This window comes from Lycorma delicatula, chromosome 1, assembly GCF_047948215.1.
Source record: "Lycorma delicatula isolate Av1 chromosome 1, ASM4794821v1, whole genome shotgun sequence".
Taxonomy (NCBI): domain Eukaryota; kingdom Metazoa; phylum Arthropoda; class Insecta; order Hemiptera; family Fulgoridae; genus Lycorma; species Lycorma delicatula.
Window position 1 is genome coordinate 237,673,788 of NC_134455.1, and position 18,871 is coordinate 237,692,658.

At 28.7% G+C, this 18,871-nt stretch overlaps 1 protein-coding gene across 2 annotated transcripts in view; it reads right to left on the minus strand.

Annotated features, from left to right (window-relative positions):
- Tace (ADAM 17-like protease Tace) overlaps window positions 1-14,222 on the minus strand; it is a 72,866-nt gene extending 58,644 nt beyond the window's left edge. For both annotated transcript variants that reach the window (XM_075374580.1, XM_075374572.1), the window contains exons 1-4: window positions 14,063-14,222; window positions 11,499-11,637; window positions 7,599-7,699; window positions 4,858-4,979 (exon numbers count right to left, since the gene is read on the minus strand). In XM_075374580.1, the coding sequence (XP_075230695.1) occupies window positions 4,858-4,979; window positions 7,599-7,699; window positions 11,499-11,637; window positions 14,063-14,126 (426 nt within the window). In that variant the 5' untranslated portion in view covers window positions 14,127-14,222. The remainder of the gene's footprint in view (window positions 1-4,857; window positions 4,980-7,598; window positions 7,700-11,498; window positions 11,638-14,062) is intronic.
- Window positions 14,223-18,871: the final 4,649 nt, after the last annotated feature.

Sequence of the window (18,871 nt, forward strand, 5' to 3'; positions counted from 1 at the left end):
TTATCCAACAATTCATTTATCTGAAACAGATCCAGTCCTATCAAATTCAAATAACAATCAGCACAGATAGTAACCATTGAAAAACTATTCTTGTTTCTTTCCTAATAATCTTTTGTATATTTAGGAATTTTTTTTTCTTAAAAAATATACGAAATACAAAAATATACAGAATATCTTTTGTATATACTTTTTTTTTTTTTTTACTTAGAAGTTATGATTGTTAGTTTTTCATCATTTAGCCATTTTTTTATTTTTTTATAGTTGTTTGAAGTATTAATTAGTGAGATAGTGTAACTTTAATATGGTTTGTTACTGTTTAACTTAGGTGTTCAATCTAAACAACCTTAAAATAAAGTTAATAAGGCCAAAATAAGTTAATAATGGCTAAAACCCTACAGTTACAGAATGCAACTAAGATTTGAAGTCAGTAAGATGGACAGTTACTGGAAAGAATTGATGAACATTTTTTGTTGTAATTGTACTTTATGAAAAGGAACATTGAAGGAGAGAAAATCCTATGAAAGATATTTTCACAACATGAGAATGCAACATTTTGCTTAATTCTTGTAATGGAGGAATAATAAAAAGAAGCTTGACTTACGTATATTTGTTAACACAGATTTGAGTTATTACAGTTTTAAACAAACCGAATAAAAAAAGGATAATAATGAAGATGTACTGCCATGAAGATACTGTCAGTATTCTTAAGCAGTATCAGTATAACACAAATTACCTCTGGTGGACAGACTCTCAAAGTCAGCCATTCTATAATGAAGGGTGAATTTATAAAAGTTAACAGACTGTCAGACCCTGCTGAAGACTGAACTTAAGATCATCGAGTTAGAAGCCATTTTAACTGGCTGGTAAATTTTTTTTGAAAAAACCTTTTGTATCTTGACTATTAAAACATATTTGGTATAATGTTGTTTTATCATTCATTTCTGTCCCAATCCTTCTCCTATGTCCCCTTGTAGTTTCCAGTCTTTTTCTGTGACTATTTAAACTTCATCCTTCTTCTTTTTTGCTTTCTTTCTCCTTCTAATTACCCTTCCAAAGCAGTTTTCAAGATTCCACTTCCTCTAACCAGTTTCTTTTTCTTATGTACCTCCTAAATAAGTGTTCTTTCTTCTTTAATCCTTTTCATCGCCTTTTCATTCCTTACTTTATCTGCCCATCATACCTTCTCCACACCCACATCTCAAAAGCCTCAATCTCCCTTTTCCTCATCATCCATGCTCCACTTCCATACAAGATACTCCATACATAGTATTTCTTTTTCCCTGTTTAGTCTCTAGGAATCACCATCAGGTATTACTTCAGAGGATGATGTGTATGAGTGGCAGATGGTAAATTTCATTTTTTCAAAGTTGAAAATTCAAAATTAAAACTCATCATATAAGATATCAAATAAAGAGTTTGAAAAGTAATTTCCAAAATATATAAAGTATGTATACATTACATGTTTCTCTAACAATATTAAGTATGGAATAGTTAGAAAAATATATCATATAATGATACTAAATATAATATAATACTATATATATATATATATATATATATATATATATATTACTGTATATATATATATATATATATATATTTGTAATAAATAATTGTGAAAATATTAAAAAACAATTAAAATAAATCTAAAATAATATATCAATAAATTTGAAAAGATAAATTGAAATAAATTTAAATTGAGGCACTCATTTATTTGATATATGGTTTGAAGTTAATAGTGAAAAAAGCAAATCAATTTTTAACCACATTTAAAAATGTTTGAATTTTGTTTACAAACAAAAAACATTTAATAATATTTTGAATATGTTTATGACTAATCAGTGCCAAAGGAAACATTCCAATAAGGAAAAAAGTTTGAAGTAGTATTTAGTTTTTGAAAATTTCCTATAACCCTTTTTAGTACTTGTGTCACATCCCTTATACAGGGATTTGTAAATTCCTATTCTGGGATAAGAATTTTTATAATAAAAAAATCACAATTATGGTTTCTTCTCACTACAGTTGTAAATCAAAGTTACAGAATACAAGACACTTAGGCATTAGATCGAATGCAAAGCAAAGAGCAGATACTCTTAACCGCTCCACCACTTAGATAAGTCTACCTCGTCAGAAGATGACTCAACCTTACACTTTGATGAATGCTGCTTGCCGTGTCATAATGTTGCCTGGCCATCTGTTCTTTTGATGCGTATCACTAGCTGTATGTTTTATAAGGAATATTAGACTCTAAATAGTTTGTGTTTTTATCATTAGATGGCAGTGCAAGTCTAATCTTCTTTGTATGGAATGAAATAATGCGTCAACTTGGGGAAAAATTTTTAATGTATTATGTCATATTTCAGCTATAATATAAATTTATTTTTATTTATTTGTGTGTTAATAATAAACTTAGATAGAGTAATAATTTTTTAACTTTTTTTTAAACAAAATCATGGCCATAAATATTGGCCAACCTGTTGAAATTGTCAAAACGACATTCATGTGTTTGGTTTGTTTACGATGTTGTTGGCTAACCTCATATTCATGTTATAGTTTATATTTTGAGTATTTTTTTGCGGAAAATGTCTCTATATTTATCAGATTTTCACACTGAGGAATTACTTTTAGGAAGTGATAATCACTATCACTTCATCATTGTGGTGATAATCGCCACATTATCTTCATCATTATCGCAATGATGAAGATAATGTGGCGCATGGAGTGACAGATGAAGATAAATCGAGTGGTAGTGAAACTGACTATGAATTTGAATCAGATGATAGTGGTAGTGGTAGGGGTAATGGTAGTGCTAGTGCTAGTGGTAGTAGTAGTGGTAGCGCTAGCACTACCGCTACCGGTAGTAGCGGCGGCGGCGGCTGCTGCTGCTGCTACTACTACTACCCTTTGGTGAAGGTTCATACCTCCCAAAGAAAGAATAGGTATCGATGAAAGTCTTATGAAATGTAGACGCAGGTTGTGCTATATACAATTCAACAAGGCTAAGATAGCACGTTTTGGTATCAAATTTTATAAATTGAATCTATCAGAATCCAGCTACTGCTGGAAATTTTCAGTCATTGTGGGCAAAACGAGCACAATGAAATGCTGGCTAGTGAAGTTATAGTGTTAGAATTTTCAAAGTATTTACTAAAACAAGGTTATACATTGTTTTTAGACAATTGGTATAGCTCACCAAACCTTCATAAAAAATTACTGGTAAACAATACCAACGCTACAGGGACTGTTAGTTAGGTGTGATAGAAAAAAATATGCCTTCTAAATTTGCTTCTCAGTGGCTTCCCATGGGAGAGTGTGATTATCAAAGTGTCTAAAGCATTTTATGTGTAAAATGGCAAGATAAAAAACAAGTTTTAGTTGTAACCACTAAACATTCAAAACCTGATATGGTTGTTACTGAAGCTATTAGAAGATAAAGAGTTAGAAATCAAGTTGAAATGAATCTAGCAGTCAAGCGCAGTGAGTAACTGATTATACCTTGGGAATGAGAGGTGTAGATAAACATGACCAAGTTTTGTCATGTTTTCCTCTAAGGAGGCGCTATGTCAAAAGCTACAGAAAAAATATTTTTCTACATGTTTGATATGGCTATTTATAATGCCTATAAATTATGGAAAAAAAATAACTAGAAAAGATATTGATAAACCTGGTAACTTTATACAATAAGTGATTTTCATTTGAATATTTTTCACCCACTGCATAAAACTCAAGACAGACCATCTAGTGGCACAATACCTGCATGCCTAAAGGCAAAGCAGTAGACTCGTTTTGTTTGTGCAAAACAAAAGAAAAGAAGTGAAACGATGTGATCGTGCGAGAAATGTCAAATTCCTCTTCACGTCCCACAATGTTTCAAAATCTTTCATTCAAAAACAAATTTTTAAATGTAATTAAAAACTAAGTACAGGATTAGTTGTTATAAGGATTAGGATAGGAGCTCAAGTTAGGCTAATTTACAAAGGCTCACTAAATAGTGAACAAACACTTGTTTTAGGACAAAATCGAACATTTAAAAAAAAAATATGAAGTCGTAACTCAAAAAAAGTTAAGAAAACACATTTTTTTTAAAATGAAAAGTATGTAAAATTTTCATTTGATTCATTTTGTTTGATCTAAATATTTCATTAATTAAAATTTTATTTGGCTACAACTCTAAAACCAATGAAAATAACTACCACTTATGATATATAACTAAAAATCTCTTAATGAGGGCTTATTGAGTTAAGAAAAAGTCCAAAATCCAAATTTTTCTGGATTTAGTCTTTTTTTGGACACTATTGGTTTGCAATCAAAAGGAGAGGTGCACAACCCAACATTCTATGGTTAATGGTTTTTCAGTTATGTGAGATATATATGTACATGCAGACGTCTCGCCAAAACTAGTCAAAAAGGATTCAGGGATGGTCAAAATGGATAGTTCCATTGAAATCTGAAAACCGAAATTTTTCACTATTTCAATACTTCCAAAAAAATGAAAAAAAAATATCAGAAGTTATTAATGAAATAAAATTTTATGTACTTTTCATTTTTTTTAAATGTATATGTAATTTATTAGGAGTACAAGGAAGTCATGTAGTGTCCACATTAATTTTTATTTTTTTTAATTTTTCAGTGTATATTGTAGGCTGAATGGGTTAAGGAAATGATGTGCTACAAAAATAATACAGTTTTTATGTTATATTTAGTGGTGTGAAAACTATGAATAGAAATCAGCTGCTGTTTTGGTAGTACTAAACTGGAACAGAGTAACAACCAACAAATGCAAAGGAGCTTACATTATTGTTGTTAAAATTATGTTGTTCCTTGAGAAACACAGTATAAAAATGTATATGTGCTTACTTCAATATGATAAGTCTCATCAGGAAGTTGAATTGTGGCAGTCATCAACCCATTTTCCAAATGCACATTAGCATCAGACCATGTTTCACCAAAAACACGGCCATCATAAAAATTCTCATGATCTAAAAAAAAGAAAAAAGTATTTAAAAACTATCATTAAGGAATATCATCAAAAAATATAATACATTTCAAAAGCAAATCCCAAGGTAGCATATTTACACGTCTACAAGTTTATAAGTAGATTAAATCATGAAGGAAAATAATACAAGGAACTGATGTACAACCCTCATTCATGTAGCCTATAAGGTAACAACTGTTAATGGTTTTATTTAGGATGCCCATACATTATTTGAATAAAAAAAAAACGAGCATCTGAACAATCTTTGTCCTCATGGCTTCAATCGTATATCCATGTGCTATTTACAACTGTACACATTTTCTATTTATAATAGGTATGACCTATTCTTAAATGCTGATAATTATTGAAGAGCAATTCAATTTACAGATAAACCTAATCTGTTCATTGCTAACAAAAATTCTAAACATACCAATAACAAAAAGTGATCAGCATATAATTATGTATCAGTATGCATGTGCTAATCCCAACACCACGCAGTTGTTTGTCAACTGGAAACTTATCCATAGTTGTTTAATTTCTGTGATTTACAGTAATTCATTTTTTAAATACTACTTAATAGAAAAAAGTAATATTGTTGTGGTGGTTCCTTATAATCTGTTCTTACAGTAGTTTCTCTTAAAGGGCTATTCTTATCTAGGCAATTCTCAAACAAAGCTGTTAGCTTCCACCAAAGCTGAAAATGGCATGAAAAACTTAGCAAATTCAATTAAAATAATAACAGTAAACCTTTAAAACCTGATTGTTCCTTAACACCTGAAATGGCTTAAGAACAGCATCTTGGAAAATGGCAGGAGGTGAAACAAGAGTATATGATAATAGTGCCAGAAGCAACATATAATACTGGGATAGGTTCCCACTGATCATCAACATTAAAAAGAGCTTCTATCTGGTTGATTACTTGTATTTATTGTCTAAACATTAGCAATAATTGAAAAAACTTATCAAATGCCAATGAGAAAAGTAATGATTAATGAATTTAATCATTATAAATCAGTGAAATTAAACAATGCAGGATAAGTTTCCAATTGACAGGGCAATTGTATACCATTGGCATTTGGAGGCTGGTGGTAATAGCACAGACCTTGAAAAACAAACTATCAATTGGCCTTGTTGTGCAGATCAATCAATTAACTCATTCTGTGGCAGTCTAAATTACCTAAAACTTTAATAGAAATTTAATTTAAAAGCAAGTCCAGTAGACAGTGAAGAAAATCATAAAGAGAATCAAAAACAAAATGACTTCATGAATACAGCTGGAAAAATACTTGAAACTTAAGTTAATGCTACTCAAGCAGTCCTTCACCTTGCCTGCTAGTCGATAGCTTAGATAAAAGCAACTCTGATCTACGAAAAAGCCACTGCTATGCGAGTAAAACTTAATAATACCCGTACAGTAAGTGTACTTTGTTCAGTGAAGTTTAAGAACCAGTACTGATTCTGAACATTTAGCCTTGAACTGGATAAATACAACTGTAAAGTTAAGATCTTCAGTCTTTGCGTGAGGAAATAATGTTTATAAAAAGGTTTTCTAAAGCAAAAAGGTTGATAATAGGTATTTCATTCAACTTTCTATTTCAAACAAGATGAATAATTGTGAATTATTGATTTCTTATAAATTTCTTTTCTTAGCAAGTCTCCAGAAATTGTTTGTTTTCTTAGCAAAAAAAAAACAAATTGTTTATCAATGTTTTCTAATTTTCCTATTAATTAGTTTTCTTTTAATTATCTATGGATTAATACACTTAATACATTTATCATTCCTGACAACTTCTACATCTGATCCTACGATTGATTTTTGATATTGTATGTAAAGAACAATTATGAGCTCATCTGATCTGATTAAAGTATTTATTTATTGTATTTTGTACTGCCAGATGTTTGTTTTTACATTAATCTTCAAAATTCTCTTAAAAGAGAAAGAAATTGTAATAATTAACAAAAATATAAACACCAATCAAATGTTTAATTATTCCACTGAGACGTAACTTTTATTCCAATAAAAACTCAGTGTTGGAGAAAAAAATCTCAGATTTTAATTTTTTTTTAAATAATCAATAAATATTAATAGATTTAAATCAAACTAAACAAAGATTCTGTCAATAAACTATGATTAAACATCCAGTTCTGAATTATACACAAACAAATTTTTTTTTAGTCCTTATAAAGATTTTACAGGAAATTGGAAAAAAATTATAAAATTGTTTAATTTTTCACATAAGTAAATTATTAAAATAAAGTTTTTCTTTTTCACACAGATAATTATGGCATTGACATAATTTCATAATGAAGTTTTTGTTTATAACTGTCTCATAATTTTGAATATTAAAAAATAATAAATAAATATATATGAATAAGAAAATAAACCAAGTGCATTTACTTAAATAAACTAGAGAAATAAATTTTTTTTAATTATTTTTTAATAAAACTAACAAGTTTTATTAAAAAAGTCATAAATACAAAACAGGATTTATGGATAATTAACTAAAATCTTTCTACAAAATTGCAATGAAGGTTAATGTGGTAATACAGAGTACGCTTCCCGTAACTAAATGGTTAAATTTAAATGACTCATAACACTTTATAACCAGATAAAAACACTTGCCAACAAAAACAGGTTTCTCTTTCCCATCTCCATCAACACTGTATGCCTGGAATTTAGAATGCAGAACTCCTTTCCTTGGAGTGAGAATTAATCTAAAATTCCTGATAAAAAATAAGATTTTTATAAATTATTACAAACATAAATTTTAATAAGAACACTACATCTCTTTAATGAACATCATCATGTAACAATTTCATGCAAATTTTAATGTACAACTTTAATTATTAGAAATACGTTTTAACTATTTTACAAATGTTTACAAAAAATATTTTGGAAGTATTCATCAATAAATCAAAACTTACCAAAATATGGAATAAAAATTTCTAGTAACTATTACTGGATGTTAGGCAGTTGTTATTTACTCATAAATAAAATTGATAGCTGCAGCTGGTGCATAATTATATATGATATAATTATAATTATATATCATAACAATGTCTTTTGATTATCCACGTTTGTATATATTACAGCCAATAAAATTTTAAAAATTCAGATATGAAAAACAATATATCTCATTTATCAAGAAAATTTGGTTATTTTATTATCACAAAATAAGAAAAGTGCATTACTTTAATTGCACCATTGCATGTACCATTACATAGAATGGATATATAATATACAGAGTATTTGCATAAATCAATTCTTTATGTTTTTAACAAAACACATTAAAAATGTGAGTAAAAACAGTAAATTACATTTATTAAGTAAACGTTTATATAGATACTAGTAAATACTTAAACTGTATCGCGTAAATGAGATAGTTTTTTAATAGCAGAATCTGAAGTTCCCTTTAAGAGCAGCACTGTTTTGAAGCAACTACCTACAGACTGGTAAAAAAAAATGTTGCCCAGATTGATATCTGGCACATATGTATAACTGGTACATATCAAGAAAACATTACTGAAGTAAATCAATTATATACAAGTAATAATGCTAGAAAAAAAATCTGAACAAGATTGCTTAATAAAATTCTTTTAAATGGCCAGTTCTTATACAAGCAGTTTGTTTGTACACAGAAAATATATATCATAGAGTAAAAAAATTAGGAACAGAATAATACTCATTAATAATAGTAGGCAGAGTTAATATTAATTTGCTGTACCTACTGACCTATCTATTGCAATGAGTTCAAATAAAGATACTAACTAATAAATTTTTTTTTAAATTATTACTTACACTAACATATATACGACTGGTGTTAAATTTGTTTTTTACAATATTATCTCACTTTTGAATGTCATTATAAAGGAAATCATTAAGACTTCAAAAGGAAGCATAGAAGAAGTAAAAAAAAAATTAACTCTTAGTACTAGTAAGATGTGGCAACCACATTAGATACTCAATTGAAATATTTATTTTATAAATTAAAAGTAACTATTTTGATTAAATAGTTAAATGAAATGGTTCAATTAATACACTTTCATTATATCAAGATTAATTTAAATATTAAATATATTAAATCATTAAATAGATTAAATATTTATTTCTAACAGAGTATTAAAAAATATATATATATATTCCAGGAGGCAACTTCAAATCCTGCAGAAAAATTTAAAGTATTATCAAAGTAAATATTTCTAAAACATTTTTTATACAGAACTTAATTCATCTGGCTAATGTGGTTAAATTCATTTTAAAATCTTAAGGAAAATATTTGCTTTTCTTTAATTATAGTAAATGAGTATTTAAAAAGAATAAAACTATTAAATGGCTAAAGGAAGTCAGTAATGATAGGAAACAAGTTGACAACAACTTTTTTCTTTATCTAATCCACTTGAAACTTTTCAAGTGGATTATGACTCACGGTAAATTTTTAATTAAAAAATTCAAGAAAGATTTACTAGTGAACAAATTTTCCTCATAGGATTTTGATAGCAAACACAGTTTATATATAACATAGATTTATCAACAAATATGTGAGTCTTAAGAATTCCACTTTAGGTATATTTTCTACAATTTAACAAAATTACAAAATATATAACTTTGGTGTAAAATGACAATTTAAATGTAATAAAAAAAGGTGATACAACGCTAAACACATTAATATAACAATTAAGAACACTATTATAAACTCCTTTAAATACCCTTGGTCATTATGGGCCCAAACTAAAATCAAAATTTTATATGTGAACAAGACATTTGTTTTAAGTTACTTTATAAATTTTATATAAATAGAAATAAATAATTATATACACAATCATATTGTTTTTTTTCTGAAATAAACTTGTAAAATTTCTGATGACAACACTAATAATTCTGAATGATCCTCAATAATTTAATATTGCTTATTATTTTAATTAGAAGGCAAATGCTACATGTTGCTTATAAGTCTTATTAAATCTGATTTACAGAAGCTGGTACAGTTCAAGTTCTATTCTTATTTTTAAGACAAAGTAGAACAGCAAAGATTTTTTTAAAAGATTCTATGCTTATTTTAAGATAAAGTAGAGCAGCAAACAAATTGTTACAAAAGGCATAACATTTCTGAAAACCTTGTAAGAACAGCCAGACAATTGAAAATTTGCATTTGTTGAAACTTCACTATCATCCAATGCTCACTTGCACCCACTTAAAAATTTATCCATGATTCTGTATAAATCTACTGCCTTAAGTATTTAATACCGTGAATTGCTATTAACATGCAAATTACATCAAACACATTCACGATAAATTCGATATCGATAGGATCAACTTGACTGGCTGGAATTGAAGGAGATGCAGCATTTATACACATTGCGCAGATGGTCGTGCAGACATTCCAGAGTGTTCGAAACAAATCAGAATGTTTGATATGGTGGATGTAAGACAGAGCAATAGAGAGGCATCGGTTCTGGTTTTGTTAATGCAGCATATATTGGTTTTGCCAAATATCAATAAATTTAATTATTCTTGGTAATTTGTAAGGTTTTGTAATTTAGTCATAGTGTAGGTTTAACATCAAAAATAGTCAAAATACATTATTACTGTATACACTGTTATTGCATGAGAGGGGAGGCACGATGAAAATTATGATTGAAAATTTGGTTGCAAATACTGAAAGGTTGAGAAACACTGATTTAAACCAAAGTTAATGTCATTAAACTTGTTATTAGGTTTACATCTATCAGATACACTTCCAAAAAAATACTGGGCAAATACAACTGATTTCACTTTTTCTTAACACTTGCAATATGCATTTTTAGTACATGGTAACACTATATCGCTCTCTAGAGAAACATAGATCAGGCTGAATGCATGGCCACTTTAAAGGTGTGCCATACCCAGGAAAAAAAATTGAATGTTTCTTTATATTACATCGCTGAATCAATTGTGAATATTAAATATTTGCAGTATTTCTATTTTTATAACTTAAATTGTACTCTTGGTTTCTACAAGCTTTCATAATTCTTGAAACCTTCACTAACTCTTGAGACAGCATGTGATGTTCCTCTGAATTTTATGGAGTACAGATTAAGAACTGCTCACAAATAACTAATAGTTGCATGTTTATTTTAAAATGTTCTGAAACATAAAACATTGAAGCCAAAGCAGTAAATATGGTTTCTAAAACACAACTGTGACAAAACTACAGTAATAGTGCCACAGAATCTTTTTATCTTTTAATAATACTAAAAATTTTTAAACTTTTTTTATTTTTTATTAAGATCAACAAAGTCAGTTTGTAATTAAAATCTGTTCCAAAGTTTTAATAAAAAAAATTATAAGAACTGTAATATAATAGCCACGTTTAAATAATTTTTTAAATGTAAAATAAAGATCAACAATGGCTGCAAGCAGGATAAATTTCAGTTATTTACTAACTACTCAGTAATTAAGTAAAATTATTATTAGTTAAAATTATGTTTTAAATTTATAGTATAATAAATTCCAGTAACAAAATACAATACAAATTCTACTTACTTTCCTAAAGTTGAAAATTTGACTTCTTTTATTTTATTGTATGGATGACTACTTTCCTGAAGGCCACGTTTTACAATTGAATGACTCAACTGAGAGATGTGCAATGTATCAAAATACTTTACATTTTTATAAATGGAACCTAAAAAAAACGAACTTTTTTTAAACAGAAGACAGGGTTATTTTCAGAAAGTAGTAGAAATATATTTTTTTTTTGTCTTCAGTCATTTGATTGTTTTGATGCAGCTCTCCAAGATTCCTTATCTAGTGCCAGTCGTTTCATTTCGGTATACCCCCTACATCCTACATCCCTAACAATTTGTTTTACATATTCCAAACGTTGCTTGCCAGCACAATTTTTTCTTCTACCTGTCCCTCCAATATTAAAGCGACTATTCCAGAATGCCTTAATATGTGGCCTATAAGTCTGTCTCTTCTTTTTTCTATATTTTTCCAAATGCTTCTTTCTTCATCAATTTTCCGCAACACCTCTTCATTTGTCACTTTACCCACCCATCTGATTTTTAACATTCTCCTATAGCACCACATTTCAAAAGCTTCTTATCTTTTCTTCTCAGATACTCCGATCGTCCAAGTTTTACTTCCATATAAGGCGACACTCCAAACATATACTTTCAAAAATCTTTTCCTGACATTTAAATTAATTTTAATTTTTGATGTTAAAAAAAAAAAAAAAAAACTGTAAATTTCCAATAATTGTAAACTTATATCTTTCTATAATATTGGTATAAGTTATAGGATATTGGACACATAGTTAATAACTAGCATTAGATACGGGACTGATACTTCGATAGCTTTTATTTATTGATGTATAGGTACAGCTTTTTTTTATATGGAAAGTTTTACTTTTTTCCTCAAATTTCATGATTTCTATACACTAATCTACTTAACTCATTCACTTCTGCTACTCCTAAATACGATAATAGTTCTAATGGGTATCATATATTCATACTGCCTAATTTTTGTTTAAATTTTTTACAGTGTTAATTTTGATTTCAAAACAGTTTCTCCTCAGATTATCATCTATTTTTTTCTTCTCCTAAACCTTGATAATTTTTTTCTGCATTAGTCCTTTCCTTTCTCCATAAGAGATTTTCTTTTAAAAACCCTGATACTAATACTGTTTAGTTTCATTTTCCCAACATTTCTTTTTACTTTTCATTGCACTATATCCTTCTTAACAGTACTTTTATTTTTCTTTATCACTAATTTCTCATTCGATCAAATCTCCTCCATTGCACTTACTATTAATAGTATAATTACTCCAATTAATTACTTTGTTATAGGATTTTTTTTACATTTGTTTGCTAATAGAATCATTCTGCTTTCATTACAAAAAAATAAAAAACTGATAGAAAGTACAGATATCACCTGAAATTGTTCAATTCCTTTTCAGAAATATAAGTTTTTAAAACAAAAATGTTGAATCTGTAAGATAAAATAATTAGTAAAAAAAAACTGTAGTTTTGTTAAGATTCATACTTTTATAAGGGAGTCTAACCTTAACTACTGTAATCTTAACTAACTTAACCCTATCTCTCCACAGAATAGGTTAGTGTCTGTAGGCTGCCATAATATACAACCTGCTAATTAACCAGAATACTGATTATGTGGCACGGGACTTGACCCTGCAGTCCAAACCTGCTTTCTGACATTTGTATTTTCCTGATCCTTATTTACTATGTAAATTAAAATATGAACAATCTTGAAGTTGATGAAGTAATTGCTAATTTTCATTCATACAAATCAGACATTGTATGACTGATTACAATAGCACTTTTATCAATCAGTGGCATATTAATAGTGTTGGGAAAAACAGATTTGCTGTGGGCTTTGATGTAATAAAAGTAATCAGCAGTTTCATAGGACAATTTACACACAGTTCAAGTAGGCTAGGATAAAGAAAAAGTATATGAAGTTAAGACATTATTATCGAACATTTATGAAAATGAATTCTATACCATTAATTTATGAATTTTGTGTTGATCGAGAGATAAAATTCATGCTGATACTAGACAAAGTAATTAATGAACTGAAATTCACTTCTATCCACACACCTTAAAAATCAAATCTACAAATCATTACGTGGATAACCAAATTTTTAAGTCACTAAATTCAACTTCCCAGAATATAGAGATGTAAATTAAGACATGTTTCTTATAAAAAAACCTGAAATCTTTTGGGACTTAAATGCAGCATCTCAAATTAAATGAATACAGTTATTACAAAGTAAAATTTTAATTTTTACAACAAAGAAAACAGACAATAATCAAATACAATATATTCTGTAAAATGTAAAAACATATATATTAAATATTATTTTAAAATCAACACCAAGTGTAGAAACACTGCATTAGAAGTATATAAAATCACAAAAAAATAACAAGTGATTTATATATATTATTATTTATATAATCATAATTCTTGTATTTCTACATCAAATAAATATATGGTACGAACGTTCAAACAAAAAAAAATCTATTACTCTTTTAAGGTTATGTCACCTTACGGTACTACTACAACTTATTAGTTATTACGGTACTTACAGTTTATCTGTGCTAAAGCTATTAAATTAATAAAAGTAAAAACAGAAAAAGAAGAAACAATCATTTTTACTAATGTTTAAACATATGACTATTGTTTTTATTGTTGTGCAAGCAGACGATAAAGACGCCCAATGAAACTCTTGAACTACAGCGTAGTCATGTGGAAAAATTCGAAACTTCTTAAATGACCGCGAAAAAAATAGTTAAATATGACTGCAATGAGCCAGCCGTTGCTGAAGACAGTACAGTGGGTATTACATAATAAAATCAAAAATTCTCTATTTAAAACATAATAAATTACACATTATCCATAAAAATCATGCACAAACTAATACCATGAGCAACATTAATACAATTCTATTCAGCTTACATTAATTGCTTAATAGTTAAGATTATTTCATAGTCTTTAAAAAGATTTTAATATTATTTCATAGTCTTATCATGTCTATCACTGTTATGAAATAATAAAAATAATTACTCATTAGAAATAGTATAAAATGGGATACCAATATGCCTTGTTTCAAGTTATATTTTAATGCTAGGATATAAAAAGACCATAATAAACTGAAATATCTAAAGAGATATTTAATTTTATATTGAATTCAACATCTTCAAATACTGATTTTATGCTAATTGGGAATCTCTTCAGATTTTCTTAATTGAAAGGTGCTGGAAGAGCAAGAAGAACCCAGATAAGACCAACATAATTGAAGTTTTACTTATACAGAAATAGATGTTTTGAAAAAGAATGGTTAGAACATTAAAATAGCTTTAATTTTTATAATTTGAAATTTTGGGTTGTCAGAGGTCACGAAACTTTGACAACTTTTCTTTTTGAAAATATATTTTACCTTTAGAAAAGTGAAAATTCTTATAGGAAAAGAAGTTCATATATTCTTGTTTCCTCAAGGGCTCATTCTACCTCATTTTGCAAAAATTGAAAAATTATAATTTTCAAATTATTTTTAAATGTGTTCTATCATTATTCATTTGTAGTGTTCTGCCATTAGGGCTAGTCCTGTCACGAATGCTGCTCTCCACGTTTTTCTATCATTTGCTGACCTTTTTGTTTCAGCATAATTTCCCTTTTGCATAATCAAAAGATGTTTTGAAATCTCTTCCTTCCTGTTCCTTTCCCAAGACCTCTATTGCATCCACTAATTCTAACAATCCTATCCAGAAACTGGATAGGATTGTTACAATTAGTTAAAATTAGTTTCTATTCTTACATTCAATCACATTTGGCATTTTTCTGTTTTCTCTGATTCTCCTTAATACTTCTTCATCTGTTACTTGATCTTGCCATCTGACATCTATCATTCTGCACCATATCCACATCTCAAAAGTTTCACTTCATTTTCTGTCTGGCTTTTTCATTGTCCACATTTCAGTTCCATAGAGTATCACACTCCAAATAAAACATTTCATTAATCTCTTCCTTAATGCTAAGTTTAACTTTCTACACAGCAGTCTTCCCTGCTTATTAAATGCTTGCTTTCTTCTTGATAGTCTTGTTTTAATTTCTACTGCACAAGTTAGGTCATCAGTTATAAAGCTTCCTAAGTACTGAAATTTTTTTAACTGCTCCAAAACTTCATTTCCTATCTCAATCTCAAACCTCTCCTCTTGTCCAACTAATAACACACATTTTGTTGATCCTATACCCTGACTTTTGCAACCTTTATTTAAGTCATCAAGCATTTCATTAAGTTTACTTGGGCTCTCTGCCAGTGTACTGCCACATCATCAATAAATCATATACATTCTATTCTTCTTCCCCCATTCTTTATTCCTCTTTTCCCATTCAAGCAGCATTAAATTATTTCTTCCACATATAAACTAAACAGTATTGGTGACATGCAGCATCCCTGCCTCACTCCATTTCCAATCCCTATTCTTCCTCACATTTCATCTCCTACCCTCACTTTTATTCTCTGGTTATAGTACAGTTCTTTTATTAGGCACCTCTGTTTCTAGTCAATTGCCTTTTTTCCAAAATTATTAGTAATTTATCCCATCTAACTCTGTCAAATGCCTTTTCTAGGGTGACACATACAACATACACTTTCTGTCTTCTTTCCATGTATCTCTTACTTATTAATTAATCTTAGCAGCCCTATAGCGTCCCTTGTTCCAACACCTCTTCTAAACCCATACTGTTTGCCATCCAATTTATTGTATATTCTCTTATTTAGAACTGTTAATATTACATTAGCTGCATTTCTATCATTAAAAGAAAATAAAAATACATAATCTCCAATAACTTTGGACTTTGTTGCTAAAAATTAGCTTCTAATTTCTAGCCCACTTAAACAAACAAAGGTTGAGTTATCGTACCAAAAATTAGAAATAGTATAGATGAAGAGTTTCAGCTACCTTGTACTCAGCTCTCTTTAATTTAAAACTGAAAGATTTGGATAATCAAGTCTTTTTCCAGTGTAATATTTCTTGGTGGGGGGGGGGCAATAAAAACTTGAGGTTTGAACACTGGATTAAATTAAAACACAATTTTGAGTTATACTGATACTGAATATAGTGTGAGTTGTGTTATCTATTCAGGTATTCCTAAATTCCTTAAGCCCTTTCATGAAAAAAAAAAAAAATTATATTTATAATCAAGATTTCAACCTGCAGCATTTTTCAAGGACATTAAATCTCATTGTCAGAGTTCAGGAACCCCTAACAACCCAAAGCTCCATTTAATTAAAATTGATTATTTCCCGCCTTAAATTTTGAAAAAAAAATATATTTTGATGTTCTAACTATTCTTTTTCGAAATTTTCATTTTTGGAAAAAGCAAAAACTCAATTGTGTTGACCTTGTCTGTGCCCAACTAGCAGCTTCATTTCCATTCATCTGATAAGCTTTGCAATTATCATAAAATTAGTACTTGAGAAAATTAATAATTGTTGAGGTCTACATGAATAAAATTAAACTTTTGAAACATTCTTAACAATTTGTTCATTCATGTTTAAGAATTAGAAAAAAACTTGACGGAAACAAAGATATTAGCACCCTATTTAGTTATATTTCTAATTAGTTATTTAGTATATATATATATATATATTACTTAACGGTAGTATTGCTCTTTCTTTAATTTGCATGGGAATTTAATCATAAGCCATATTAAGTGTCCCTCTGAATGATGTTAGTGTATGAAACTAATCATATGAAACTGAATACTCATGGTAGTTTATTAATAAAATTATAATTCATCAACTTAATAAATAATTTACTAGAAAAGAATGATTATAAACAATAAATTGGGTCAAATGTTATGTAATATAATATTTAATAATGGAACTTCCAAAAGTAAGATGTGTTTTATTTATTTATTTACAGTTCATTATCCGCACCTTACGGTAATCCCAAAACAGGTTAATTTTTCAGGTACCAAATCAGTGACAAATATTATAGTAACTTGTAATATGTTAAGAGCAAGAAATCATTTTAATGACATTTTAAACTGTGCAATTTTCACATTTCTATAAATAAAAGATAAGTAAATAAAATATTTACATATTTTTGTTATGAGAGTAACTACTCTCAGCTTATAGATACCTCAATTTTTTTGCAGAGAAAAACAGATATAAAAACAAAAACAATTGGAATTCAGAGCAAAAGATGATTATTGACAGAGTTTTTTCTTATATTAACATACATTGAACAGATATATATATATATATATATATATATATATGTATATATAAACCCTCAACCCTTCTACATAAAAACTGGATTGAGGCAAGGAGACGGCCTCTCACCACTCCTTTTTAACTGCGCCCTTGAATTTGTCATGAGAAAATGTTATGAAATAAATCCCAAAAATATAAAAATGGGTACTAAGAAAAACTCCATCACACTAAATTGCCTAGGATTTGCAGATGACCTCGCTCTTTTAGCAAATAATATTCAAGAAGCCAAAACACAAATCATGAGCCTTCAAAACCTAGCACAAAAGATAGGGCTTCATATCTCTTTCGAAAAAACTGAACTAATGGCCATAGATCCTCTGGTAATAGAGCACATTACAGTAAACAATCAGAAAATTAAAATAGTAAAACAATTTAAATATCTAGGGGAAATAATAACTTATAATTTAAATGAAAAAGTGACATGGCAAAACAGGACAAATAAAATGATTAAATCCCAAAAATTAACTTGGTCAACATATAACAAAAAATGCCTTTCTGCTAAAACAAAACTTAAACATTATAAAACTGTAGTACAGCCAGAAGTCACCTACGGAAGCGAGACCCTTTTCAAAATCACTCAGAAAAACCGAATTGAAAAAATTCTGAAAATAGAGAGGAGAATTGTCAGAACGTGTATCAATAAAAAACACCAAAAAGAAGGCCAATGGTGGATTGTGCCAAATGAGGTGGTGTATCGAGAAATAGAGCCTTACTGATACTATGCGGAAAAAAAGAATCTCTTTCTTCGGTCATCTCATAAGGACACCGCAAACAAGACTGTCAAGAAATATCATTGAAAAGCTCTGGTTCCAAAAGCTAGAAGTAGGATGGATCAAAGAAATTAGAGAAGATATGAAAGAATTGGGAATTTCCCTGACTGACCTACAGAATAAAACTGGAAAAATTACAAAGCTAAAAGATAAAAGCATTAGATTTAAACAAAAGACAGACAAACAACAAAATACAACGAAGAGGGTGTTTACGGATGAAGAAAAGAAAGCAAGATCTGAACGGATGAAGAAATACTGGGCAGCTCGAAAGAGTAAAATAACACGCTTTTCTCAGAAAAGATCCAACTAAAATTGACTTAAGTGGTCCCATGTTGGCCGTAAAA